This window comes from Pollicipes pollicipes, unplaced genomic scaffold (assembly GCF_011947565.3).
Source record: "Pollicipes pollicipes isolate AB1234 unplaced genomic scaffold, Ppol_2.1 Scaffold_7231;HRSCAF=8579_pilon_pilon_pilon, whole genome shotgun sequence".
In the NCBI taxonomy this organism is placed as follows: Eukaryota; Metazoa; Arthropoda; class Thecostraca; order Pollicipedomorpha; family Pollicipedidae; genus Pollicipes; species Pollicipes pollicipes.
Window position 1 is genome coordinate 19,892,564 of NW_023597034.1, and position 13,886 is coordinate 19,906,449.

At 54.6% G+C, this 13,886-nt stretch overlaps 1 protein-coding gene across 1 annotated transcript in view; it reads left to right on the top strand.

Moving 5' to 3' along the window:
* The first annotated feature begins 6,872 nt into the window (after positions 1-6,872).
* The window catches only part of LOC119109818 (arginine-glutamic acid dipeptide repeats protein), a 58,880-nt gene continuing 51,866 nt past the window's right edge, over positions 6,873-13,886 (top strand). The window contains exon 1 of the mRNA XM_037233571.1: positions 6,873-7,278. Coding sequence (XP_037089466.1) covers positions 7,005-7,278 — 274 coding nt within the window. The 5' untranslated portion in view covers positions 6,873-7,004. The remainder of the gene's footprint in view (positions 7,279-13,886) is intronic.

The following is a 13,886-nucleotide window of genomic DNA, read 5'->3' on the forward strand; positions in this document are numbered from 1 at the left end:
AAAGGTCGTAACGTCACGTAAGTCTGGGTATATGCCTTGTTCACAACTTACTCCAAGTGCACAAATGGTGCCTGAAAAATACGGACTTTGAGGGAGCTGGCTCCGCATCCTTACCAAACAATTGCAAGTTAAAGAGACATGCCTAATTCTACAGTATCTGCTCGCCGGAATCACTTCTGTTGCAGTCTCAGACGCTGCCTATCGCGGTCAGCATGCTGATCAACTCAAGAATCGCACAACTATACGCTCAACAATGGGAATTCGCCTATATCAAACGAAACTATGCTTCACGACTTATATCATATGTGACAGCATGTTGCAGAGGCCTACTTAAAACGTATGCATGGAGTGGTGGTGAATACGCCAACCTGTTTTTTTTATATGCACACAACATGTTAGGAAGTAAACTTCTACCATAATCTATGACGTTTTTGATCATAATCGGAAGGCCAACTGGGTCAACCCTGGGTCAACCAGTCCTGGGTCAACCCTCCGTTGCCAACTCCTGAGTCCGCCCATGGCCTCAATGCTCCTAAGCGCTATGGATCATGATGGGACGTTCAGAGGTCTTCTTGCTTGTTTATTGACCATTGTTATATGCATCTTTGTCGTCGCACATGGAGCTCTGAAAGCCGTTAAGTGCTCTCCCAGCATCTAAAGAACCCGTACATCTGTATATAACGCGAACACTAAATCTGCGGGGAGGTTTGGTGACAACCGCTCTTTTGCAAGCGCATAATGCATCCTCACTGCATCCTCCCTGTTTTAATCTCTCACATATCCCACACCCGAACTCTAGACCGACGTACAAATGAGAAACCGGAATTCGAAACACAGAGCTGCCATCTATCGTGCTGAGTGCGACACAGAGCGCCATCTGCGTAAGCCGGGTGCTCTGGTCACGGAGCTGACGGGCCTGGGTGGACCGTGCGCCGAGCTGGACAATCTGCGGACATGCTCGGCTCTGTGTACGTCTGCCTGGTATGAGGACAGGAAAGAAATTAGCATGTAAGGCGCAACGAAGGTTTCAAGGTACGTATCGGCAAATGGGCCTCTTTATGAAGCAAAGCCTGCTTATTTCACCGCAGTGAAAATATGTTAGGGTTGATCTTTCAGCAGTTTCACCATTTTGGTTCAAAATGTGGATAATATTAGCATTTTACATCGGCACAAGCCACCATTCCATGGCCTAACCCATTCAACATTTGGCAAAGAACAGACACGTCGTGGGGATCCTTTGGACCACTCGGGACCTTGGAACACGCCGGATAACCTTGGGATACCTTGGGTGCCGTCAAGGACCATCGTAGACGCCTTGCTTATTTGCACCTGGTCCGGAGCACGGCCTGGTGAGGCCACGGAACACAGAAAGACCAGCTGAGTCATCGAGCACAGGATGCTCGCTGAAGTCACGGAACATAAGCGAATTCGTGAAGGGCGCTGGGCACAGAAAGCTCAGTGGGGACACGGAGCACCAGGGAGCACGGCGATGGTACGTAGCACAGGGACCTCGGTGCCGTGCAGGCGTAAAACATGACACTCTGCAAGGCAATACGGCATTTCCCTATTGGCCACGAGAGTGGCGGCAGCGGCTAGACCTAGTTTGGTTGGCTATGGGAAGAAGAAGACCACACCGGACCGTCCAGCTGCCTGGCGGCTCTGCCAGCTGTTGGCTACCCGCGCTCAACCTCCCAGCGGCTGTGGATCTAACCCCGCGCTCAACCTCCCAGTGGCTGTGGATCTAACCCCGCGCTCAACCTCCCAGCGGCTGTGGATCTAGCAAGCGGCCTGCCTTGCACTCACGTGCGGCTGCATGAGGCAGACTCCACGCCGGCTGGTGCTGACGGGCCTCAGCCGTCAGCCGGGCGGGCTGCGGACGGCACGCTGACACGATGGCCAGGGCCGGGCCGAGGCTGACCCGCCGCTGGGTGGCGTGCTCCATGATCCAGCCAAGGCTCATGAGCCAGTGGCGACTGCGGGCGGGGTGGGGTGAGCTGTATGGCGTAGACCCAGGCTTATCGATGAGCTCTGGGTTCCTGCATATACCCTGACTATCTAGTGATAAATTGAAATCATGTATCCCCATTTGGTGCAATACATGGGTGGGCGGCAAAGGTCGTATGTGTAAGTAAAGATAGCTGAATCACGGGTAGGAGGAGGTCTGCGCATGTAAGTCACAGGTGCTAAAACGCTGGCATTTGGTGACCAGGGTTCCATGGTGGATCCGACTCAACGCATCGTGGACTACGTATTCCATTTCCATCTAAATTTAATCTGTGTGTGCACAAGGGATGAACAACCTTCATTGCACAAGTGCTCTGACAATATATATATATATATATATATATATATGCCTCCCTGCATGCATGTAATGTTGCACCTAGCTGCAAATGACTCCCGTATCCGTCGTCGACTGTGAAGGGTAAGAGGTGCCCGTGTGGACACACAGCACGCTCGAAAGCATCACCAGAGGTCGCCATGACTTATGATATCGTCAGCAAGCTTTGAACAAGGATAGCAGGGTATAGGAGTCAGAGATGTGGTTCCACCAAATCAGTTGGGGGTCTGCCCGGGGAAGAAAATTCAACATTCCGAAAATTTTATTCTTCCTTTAAATTAGTACATTCTGTTTTGAATGCATTTATTATGGTTTTTATGTATTGTTATTGTTTATTATGGTCACAGTTTTCTGGTTTATCAGACAGATTATCATCCATATTTAATTTGAGGTTTGTGATGAAACCCATGCATTATATTACCATGCAACGACATATGCATGATGCAACAGCATTATGCAAAGATGCGGTAATGGGGTATGACACAAGAAAGTCTTACATTAAGAGAAGAAATTTTAGCAACATCAAAACCGAACGCGGCTCAAACAATGTTAGAACACCGCACTGCCGTGATCTTCGTCGGATGCTAAACAAAAAGATGTGTGTTAAGACTTGGTTTGAGCAACGTTGTTCAGGTTACCGAAGTCTTGACGCATTTATATTGTTTAGTTGAAGACTGGCACCACAAGCAAGTCTCTTTATATGTTAGCACTCGGTACACGACATCTAAATCTTTCGACTTAGCTGTCCGTATTCCCTGCAGCCCTTAGCACCGTGCATTGGGTGTTAGGGCTTGAGACCCTGAATGGCTGGGAGTTCGTGATGTTTGTGCAATGCTCGTGATGCCTGATGCTCATGGCTAGTGATTGTCTTACCTTATACTCGGTATGGATCATCGTGACCTTCCGGCTTAGCCACCTGTGTTTCGTGCAGCGAGCACCGTAGTACCATGTGTCGGTGGTTGTGATGTGGGAACACCATGCCTTGATTATTTTAATATTTTTTAATAGCAGTGCCTTTACAAATTCGAAACGTTTCACGTGACAGAATTGTTAAATGCTAGGTTTTGTTCAACAGTGTGCACTCGTGACCAGCGACACATCTTAATAACGTTGAGTTTTCTCAACGTAACCAGTGCTGGCTTGATAACGTCGTTTGGCCCTTACACCGGGTATACTGAAGGCTGATTATTTTTTGCGAAAACACTCCAAACTGAAATTGGGTCTCGGGGTTAAAAATTCAATTATCTGGTCCATCACGTATATCGTTGACCTGCATAATAGTTAGCCGTAAATTCAAGTTATGCCATTTGGGAAAATAGCCAATGTTTGCGTTCAACGTCACATTTCTATCATAAATCATGTGATAGTAGTAATTGCCTAATATTTTGTGCATGCTGCGGGAAAGACTTTTAGTTGTGTACCATTCTTCTCCAAAGCTACACCTTGGACCCCAACAAGGCCAGAAACAGGGTGCAAGATTTTATGTGATCAACACCCGTGTTATGACGTTGCAAGGTTAAGTGCAGCGCACTTGTATTCATTATAGTCAAGGGTGACCAGACCGTTAGCATTATACTGTGTTTTCACAGCAAGTGCATTCGTTCATATGCCTTTTCCGTATGGATAGCGATCGAACTCGAAGTATTCCCACTGCATCTACGCGCTGACATGCGTTGCAACTCGCACGTAAATTTTCCTGGCATATAAGCACGGGTCAGTATGGTTGCAGTGGCATCCGGACCTCAGTCAGCGAAACGAAGTATTTTGCTTCGTCTTTTGCTTCACCCACGCCTCCTCTCCCATCCTGTATGTTTTTCCACCTTTCCGACCAGTCAGCACGCCTCGATGCAAAATTGAAAATGTTATCACGGGGAAAATTGACGAGCACATCGATTACTTCACAGAAAAGGTAGTCTTTTGCGGAACATGCTTTCAGCTAAGTTCGGTGTTCTCTTTTTAAGTTGTGCGGCTGCTACTCGTCCGACACACCCACACATTCCGGGCATTCCTCGTCATCCCAAGCGTAACTGTGCCAATATGGGTCCGGCCAGCGTACTACCCATAAATGCCAGTTCACCCTGCCCTTGGCATGCCATTTGCTGGTTGTGATTTTCAAATAAATTCAAAACGTTTACTTGATGACATCTAGATGGCATTTCGCGGCTTTGAACTTGCAGCTACAGTTGCGGTATTTGAAAAGTGATTGTTGGTAACCAACTGCATGCAGATTTTTAAATCCACGAGTTTACTCTTCCGCCCTGTGGCATGAAAGTTGAAATCCCAATCCAATACTTTCAGTCATGTACATGCAATTTGGTGGGTTTTCCACCGTGAAGGCCTCTAATCTCTGCACGACTTTCGTGCTGGATGGTAACGTGTGGAGCAAGCCGGTGCATTTAGATGCCTTCAAGGGTGTGTTCCACATTTGTGTGGGGTTTGAACTGAAATAGCCATTTGGAAGATCATTCGGTGCAGTTCGCAGTCCTGCCCTTCTTAAAGCCTAAACATCTAGTTTTTAGCTACACCGTCGCAAAGATGTGTAGATTATTTTGGGTAGACTATTTCAAGGCCACCCTGGCATTCGTGACGCCACAATAACGCAAATTCAAATCCTGACATTCCATTAGCCATGCAGCGATCAATGCCAATAAAACACCATTGTCGAGCTGTTCATATCTGGCGTTAGTGAGCACGATTTCCAGGGATAACGGCCGTCAATTTACTCCCAATCCATGCTGTGCAAGGTAAGGTGACGTAATCAAACCATGAGGCGTTGAGGAGCATATTCACTAAACATAGAAATTGTGTTGTCTAAAGCAGTCCTTTCCACTTAGTATTATCCCAACAGCTATAAGTAAGCTTACTTCATCACCACGTCTGATGTTTGCTTCAATATCCTCAAATGTGGAACATTCCCCTTCATCCACCCAAACCACAATTAGTCAAGATTTGATGCGTCTCTGTCAAGCATTTCTAGCTCACGGTTTTTGTTCACCACATTTCGGTTTCTGCGTGTACAAGTCACGCTATGAGAAACGAGTACCCATTTCAACTTTGTGGGTGCCAGGTAACGTTGGGTGCCACCATGTCAACTCTGGGGATGCCACGGGTAAAAACACTCTTGGTTGCACTTCAAATGCTTGGGTGCGCACAAACACGTGGTGCCTACTTCCATACTCATACGCCGGAACCATGCTGCTCAGCGGGGTGTTAGGTGGAGGCCGTACAGCTCAATGTATTATATTTTCCGAAAGTTGTGAGTCCCAGGCCAGACCAGGCCCGGTTCCTGTGCCCCATGCCTCGTGATGGTGCAGCGCATGACACATGAGGTATTTGCGTAGGAATATCAGTTGTGAGAACACCAGTTATTGAGGGCATGATTTCTCACCCACTATTATTCAAGTGTGCGTGTAAAATGCATTTCGGTTAAAGCTGGTTACGTGAAGAGGTGTGAGGGTACTTTGGACCCCGATCTGACGCTTGACCTTGTTTGACCTTATTTGACCTGAATGTCACAACCTATAGACATAAATTTGTAAAAGTATAATGTGATATAAATCTCTACCTACCATGTTAATCTAGTGACTTTAACTATCATTGTTTTAGACCTCAGGGGGTGAAATCCGCCCCCCCCCCCCACCTGAGTGCGTCGCATTCAGATGGTCAGCTGGGCACGTGTTGAGGTTTATTGAAACCTGTGTATGCCTGAATTCTATGGTAAATTCAGGTATATTCGTCTATTACACCTTATGTGCCATTTGACATTGCATGTTGTGTTTTGGGCTCCCCTATTTTTTGGGTGGCTTTGCTTGGTTACTGTAACTTTTTAGAAGAGCTGTTTCCAAGATTTGGGGGCTGGATATGAAGGTGAGGTTTCATTTACAAGTCGGATGTTCGAGCTAATACTCAAGCTCCCCCTTCCCCTCCCTCGATCTCTGTACAGAATCTTAAGTCCCTGGTGTATGTTCACTGATAACTAATGCCAGCAGTTTCCTGCAGAATATTTTTGTGACCGTCTCGAGACATTCTCTCTTTGTTGATACCAAGTGACGTCACTTTAGATAATGACGGGCCCAAAGAACCGGAGTCAGAAAGAATCGCGTTTGCTCACAACTCGTTTCCTCAGAAGTTCAATCGTCAGATATATACGACGTGGACCACAATACACTGAATTGGTTTATCCAAGTCAGGAAAGAGCTCAGCTCGCTTGTGAAGAACGAGTGCCGGCAGCCGCGGGCGGAACATCGGGGCTGATTGGTTCCCAGCTTCGGCGCCGGAAGCGCCACCGCGACCCCCCGCTCCGCCGTCTGACGGCCAACGGCCGGCGGCTGTCGCTGGCCGGCCGGCCACCTCGCTTCCGGCCGGCCGCCATTGACGCGCGTTTTCGAGACTGTCCGGCCGCCGCACGCCAGGCGGTACACCCTATCTGCCGGCGCCGTGCCTTCCCCGTGTCAAATAGGTTGCGAGTGCCGTCGGGCCGTACGCCGGCGGGCCGGCCACCAGTCGGCTGCGGGCCAGCGCGGGGAGTGGGGACGCCGCGCGCGCACGCACGCGGGCTGGGCGAGCCGCGTTCGTCGCGGCGCCACGCGTGCCAAGTGCTGGTTCTGGTGCTCGGTGACGGGCTGGTGGTGCGCCGCGGCCGCTGACGAGCACGTGCCGCGCCACGATGGTGTCGCTCGACCAGGGCGCCAAGGTGGACAAGACGGCCGGCGAGCAGGCGACCGAGTCGCTGGTGAGAAGCGAGGCGAAGGCGGCGGCGGCGGCGGAAGGCGGTGAGACGGGCGAGGGCCCGGTCGAGCAGCCGGCCGACTTCGACGACTTCGTGATGCCGGTGGCGGGCAAGTCGCGGCTGGTGCGCGGCCGCGCCTGGAAGAGCACCGCCTCCGCCGAGTACGTGCGCTACAAGTGCTTCGACGACGGCCTGGAGTACCTGCCGGGAGGTGAGGCCACTGGCAGGTGTGCGCGGCCAATGCCCGAGGTTGCCCGGTCTCTCCGGAGAGGTCGCACCGCTGCTGGGTCGACCAGGGCCACGCGAGCGGCGTCCAGTGCGCCGTTCGACCCGCTGTAACATCCACTCGATTCGGGACCTGGATTCTCGCGCAGTGACAAATCACCACTTCGGCGCCGACATGCAGAGTCCGTGCTTCGCGTTCGCCGCGGTTTCACCAGCTCGACAAAGATCCACTTGGGTTAAAACGGAACCCACTTTTTGTCGGAAACGAATCTTTTTACGGCTGGCGGGCTGCAGCCAGACGTAATCACAACGCTTTCGAGCGCTCATTACGAGCCGTTACCGGGTACTGAAGCACCCTGTGCGCATTAGCCGCCATGCATCCTTGTCATTGTCCGGTGCGGGCGGCGGAGCGGTGCGGCGGCGGGCGGCGCTGCCACCTGAGCCGAATGGAGCCGCCGGCCGGGGACCCGGCCCGGCCGTCGGGCCGCCCGCGCTGGCCGACGGCACCCGCTCCAGGCCGCGCGCAGACGGCACCGGCGCGACCGGCAACCCCAGGCGTCACTCGGTGGTGGCGAGCAGCGGGTAGGCGGCTGAAGGCTGCCCGTGCTCCTCCCCCAGAAATCACGCACCTTCATCATCGTCATTCCATCACGCTAGTGCGGCTCTCCCTAGAGCGGGTGGCGCCTCCAGCGCGTCACAGGCCTAACATGCGGAATGAACGGAACTGTTTGGGCGTCGGCTTTCCTCGGCATTGTTGCGTCACTATTGTTTAGCCGCAGCTCACTGGAAGCCGAGCGGCCCAATGGCTGCCTCTCATGCCCCCTGTGACGTCACAGGCACGAGGCCTGCCGTGCCGATTGCCATAGATTGAACCGCCAGTGTTCGGTGCAGGAACGACAGCAGAGTGCAGAGGGCACAGGCCCAGCTGGCGCCTGCCGGAAGGCGGCAGCGGGGCTCCGCCATCCTCTGCCATGGGTGGAGGATGTGGTACGACCGATGCCACAGCCGTAACACCAACCTCCGCAAAATCGGCAGGACTTTGGCGTTTTCCCGTTAGGACTGCTGATTCCTGCAGCTTTGCCACACCAGCTTTCTTTGGTATTCTCCATCCGCGTCCTCGTCCTGCTCAGTTACGCCCACCTATGCCTTGGCTACCTTGTTCCTGGGATGCAGTTTGTCTTCTGGTTCGCGTGATGTGTCCGCATTTCGGCACCGCTCCCCTGTTTGCTTGTTGTATGAATGTGGCGCCGCTTGTCTTGCTTTTATGGCTCCAACCCCATGCTTGCTTACGTTTGCATGCTTTGTGCCGCAGCGCCCTTCTTTTCCGCCGTAGGTTTATCATTCGTCATCTACATCCACATTTTCTGCCTCGGTTTTCCATGCTCCCCTTATCCTGTTATCTATCAAAAGCTGCTCGCATTTCTCACCACAGTATTTCCTGTTTGTATCCGTCAGCACCCTAGGTACTCTCATTTTTCAATAGGATATCACAAAAGCTGAATCTCCGCCCAACATCAACCGTGGTGCATTGAGTTCGGGGCAAAGGCCTACTACGGTCAGGCCTGAGCAATGCATCGTTATCCACCACCACCATGACGTCTCGGAAATGGTGAAACCCGTTTGTTCAACAATACTAGATGGGCGTGGGGATACCGAGGGGGGAGGGGGTCATCCACTTTTCGTAGTGCCAGGCGTATGCATGCACGAGAATAACGGGCTCAAAAAGTGAACGCGTCGCTTCAATCATCAGCTTTTGAACACCCCTGCCTACACCTCGAATGCATCATCATCATAAATGCATCAGTGGCCAGGCCAGTCGGGTGCGATGAACGGAAACATTCTTTGTTATACGTTAGGTGCGCGCACGCTAGGTAACTATTCCAGAATGTCCTTGTCCTTCTGAGGCCGTGAGCGGCCGTGAGCGGCTCACGGCTGGCTCGCTGACCGGCAGGTGTGACGTCACGCACAGCGTCAGCTGTCGCCTTCCCCCGCCCCCCGCCTCCCGCTCGTCGCACCGGCGGCTCCCCCATCTCGCGACAAAAGCGGGGGGGGGGGGGCGGCGTCGGACGCCGGCAGCGAGGGGAGACGGTCGCGGGGATCTGATCTGGCTGCGGTGTCGGCCAGATTGATCGGACGTTCTGCCGGCGCCGACACCGCGGCCGCGCTGCCGCGACCGCCGGCGGCGCTCACGGCACGCGCACGCACGCCAACCAGCCATTGACGCGCCCTGCTCGCCAGAATGGCGCCTCCCGGGGGCATCGCACGCCGCGGCCTCAGTGGTCATTGCAGTGCCACAGCGATACGGGACGACGGTTAGCACACTCTGCAGGGACTAGGATCGTTGATAACAGACGTGCAGGGATGAGGAGGGTTGAATTGCAGGGCTGCAAGGCTAGGCTGCAATACTTTGCTCAGGATTTCACATGGATTTACATTATATTATTTGACATGAGGCATTGGATTGGGGGTTAAGCTAGGGGTGCCGGTAGTGTAGTGGTTCACGCGTCTGCGCTAACCACTGCTTGTCTGGGAAACCAGAGGCACGGGGTTCGATTCCCCGTGGTGCCCGCCCTTCCTGCCAGAGTGAGAGGCCGGCGACGCCATGTAGCCTCAGCAGTTGAGTGCGTCATAAAGCCCCAATGACACACACACACGGGGGTTAAGCTACATACTGTGGTGGTTTTGAAAGTCATTCCTGGCTGTAATCTCTTATATGCACAACCTCTTCCTTTACGGGAATTTTCCACGTATTTTTCGCGATTGGAGTGGCGGGGTATGTAACCCTGGTTGTTCAGCCACTCGGTTGAACGATCGTCCAAGGTAAAACACTTGTTTTACACGTCGATCGATGCTGAGGACCCAGAATGCCTGATAGCTACATCTAGTTAATCTTAATCGATGCCCGCCCAATCAACTTGTGTTGTCCTGTCCAGACACGTCACGAATAATGAGTCGGCGGCCGGTGCCAGCATCACCATTGGTATTCACTCATTATACCATAGAGTGGTCGAACATTCAGTAGCAACTAGCTTTCGGCGGATTGGGATGGCCGAAGAGCACTGCGAAGGTATGCGAAGAGCCTTGGCTAAACGGAAGGGAATTCCGCCTTGTACCTGAAGAGCGCGACTTAGGAACTGGGAGGTGACTTTAAAAAACAATGTTTTTGTCTTTTTTAAGGTAGCATAACAAAGCAGAACACAACGACACGAACATCGCCTATTAGAAATCATGTAAACGTTTTTCACATCGGATGAAAACCTGATTTATGTTACCACGTCTCTCACTGCACTGGTGGCTGAGTTTTAGAGATTTTCACGAACTTGCGGTGTCTTTGGTTAAATGTGCAGGGGCTGACATATACACCGGAGGTGGGGGCGCTGCCAAGTGAGATACAAACCTCCACTCATGTCAGGTCCTCTCAGCTGATCTCAGAGGTTTTGTCTCATGCACGTTCCAGCGGGGTGCCCCAGCACACCCGGTCGGCGCTCAGCGTCTGCGATGTGTCACGAGGCCTCGCTCGCCTCCTGCTGACTCGGCGGCGACGGCAGCCCGTCTGTTTGCCGAGACGCTCTCACCCCGGACCGCAGCGGCCGGCGCAGCGTCCAGTCGTCACAGCGCCGGCCGCTGACGCCGCGTCCGACGACGGCCGCCCCTCGCCAGACCGAGACCGAGCGGCGGCCCGGGCCGGCTCTCTCACCGGTGCTCACACCTCACACATCACCGGCACTCACCGGTGATGTGTGAGGTGCCTGGTCGGCCGGCGTTGGCAGTCGGCGTCGGCTGTCGGCTCCGCGCCGCTGCAGTCGGCGAGAAAGCCGCCCGCCGGAAGCGACTCCAACAAAATAATGGCGGCCAGATTTCCGGTACGACCGCGAGGTCATTCACTCGAGCGGGCGAGCGGCGCGGCGCCGGCCGGGCCACGGCGCCGCCTGTTTATGGACCGGCCTGCTGAACGGGCTCCGGCCGGGCCGAGGCGGACCGCGCACAGGCCCTGCTGGCTAATGAGCAGCGGCTCGCCGAGGGAGGGGTGTCCGAGGCCGTATACCACGCAGAACACCCCGGTCCGAACAATGGGGCACAGCGGCTATCTAGCTGCGGAGATCGAAGAGAAGTCTCGTGTTTTCAGGACTTGACCTGCGGTGGTAAAAGCGGACCGGTGGAGGTTCTTACGCGTGACAGCACGCGGTGTCTCACGAAATGGTATTTGAGTAACAAACTACCGTACCGTACTAGTAACAAACTACCGTACTACCGAGTAACAACAACTACCGTTTAGTGCTGCTGGTTGACGCCTGCTGTTTCTGCGTGCACGAGAACGATCCGTATCACTGGCTACACGTCAGCGCCGGCCCGGGAACGGAGAATGGTCGGCTGTTGCAAAAGTGTCTAGTCGGCAGTGTTAAAGGTGCATTACGTCACGCCAGATTGTCGGATATTGAAATATGACGAGCCGCATGGACTGGCCTTGAAAAACGTGGTTCCGAATGCGAATTTATATCACCAGCATGGGTGACAAGTAGGCGAACCGATCTCTGTAATATCTCCCCGCCCCGCCCCTCCTCCGACCACGATGGTGGTACGCCATTCCGTTGGTCCCGTCACGTGGCGCATAACATGATCGGCCTCCGGAGGGGCAAGCTCCATATTCAGCTGATCATAATCGAGTGAGAGAGAATGAGGGGGGGGGGGGGGGGTCGTGACGTAGACAAGCTGCGGCAAAGATGTGAAATTCCTCATCGGGATTATATGCATGCGGCCACCGAGAACATAAGAACACCTTTCCGTCTCGAGACTGGTTCAGTCGCTGGGCTCCCGCTACTGGGAATATCGGGGAGAAGCATCTGTGGTTATCGCTGGAGGGGGGGAGGGGGGCGGGGGGGGGGCAGTTGTCTGGGGCTACGGGCGGCCCTGGCGGCGCTGCTGTAGAATCTGGAGAGGTGGCAGGACGCTGCGACAGAGCAGTGCTGGCGACAACTGCGCAGAGAGTGGCACGCTAAGCAGGAACACCGCCTGTCTAGGATGGCACCCTTGAACCGGTGAACATCAGTCGTCTAGCCTCTGGTGACAGGCACGGCACGAACTCCCGCGGAAGCCCCCTCCCCTGCACGTCTGCTCTGCAAATTCAGTGAGAAGAAGCAATGCTTGTGTCGTGGATCTCCATAGTGTCCCTGCTTGCAGCCTCCCGGACCCTGCAGATTGTTACAGCAGAGGCAAGAGACAGGCAACGCGCGACACAGCGATATTCTCAGCGGTCTCTGCGGACCTTAGACTCCATTCGCGATGCCAGCTCTCATCACTGACGCATTGCGCGAGCAGCCAATCGGCAAAGCTGCATCAACGAGATAAATCGTCTGATGGACGTAAGGACATCGTTAGAGGTCTCCTTCCTCCGCCCTCCTCCCGAACTCTGCCTCTGAAACGCTGACGCGCCAGCAGCTCCCGCATCTGGTGGAGCGACGGCATGGCTGAAGAGTGCCGTGTGAGCTCCGTGAGCACGTGCCTCCGACACGTGAACACAGCTGTGGCGCCCCTCCTCTCGCCCTCGCTCAGCCCCAGCTCTCTGACGATTCCCAGCGTGCCATTTGAGCGGCGAGCCGTCGGCGCCGCTGTTGACGCCGCTGCCGCTGCCGGACGGCGTCGCTGTCGCTGCCGGACGGCGGCACGTACTCCTGCCGTCGCTCCTGCCACGCTCGGCAGGCGTCGCCCCGATCGGTCGATAGGGCCGGTTTCTCCGGCTGTTTGGCTCGCGCCAGCCAGCTGGTGCCACTCTCCGGCGCGATTGGCACGATCTCGCCGTCGAGAGGATAGCCACCGCGACGGGACCTGAGTGCCGTCGGCGCTATGTGAGGACGTAGTCCAAAGTGAGCTATAGCGCTGTTCATCCGGGTCTGACTCCTCAACGGACTCCCAGCGACCGCTTGGGATCAGTGCTCGTGATACCCGGCAGCGCTCAGCCCTCAACGTGCACGGGACTGGCGCCAGGGCCGCGGAGTACAAATGGCTCCGGGACGTAGTGCAGCACCAAACAATCCCGGTCGGCCCTGGGCGGCGAGCAAACACGGCACCACACCGGCCCTGGGCGGCGAGCAGACACGGCACCACTCCGGCCCTGGGCGGCGAGCAGACACGGCATCACCATAGCCCTGGGCGGCGAGCAGACACGGCACCACCCCGGCCCTGGGCGGCGAGCAGACACGGCACCACCCCGGCCCTGGGCGATCAGCACGCATTGTATCACTCCGGCCGGTATGTTGGTGACGGCGACGGAATAGCGTCACCATCGCCGGGTCTCGTAAGCAAGAATAAGTGAGTGTGATGACCGCCCATAATTCCTACGTCAGCGATGACGTCAGGGCGTCACAACCGCCAGTTGTCACAGCCAACGCGCTACCGTCACCAGCTGTGACGTCCGTCAGGCCGCCGTCGCCAGCAGCGACAGCTGTGTCTGTCCGAGGCAGTAGGTCAACGCCGTTTTCATCCCAGTTAGCCTTTGTGCAGAACATCTAGTAGGGAAATGCTGCTAGCGCTACTATTTTTCGCCGAAAATGCAGCCGATATTCTTATAAGCCAAGAGTTCGTCCCACGACAGTGCCC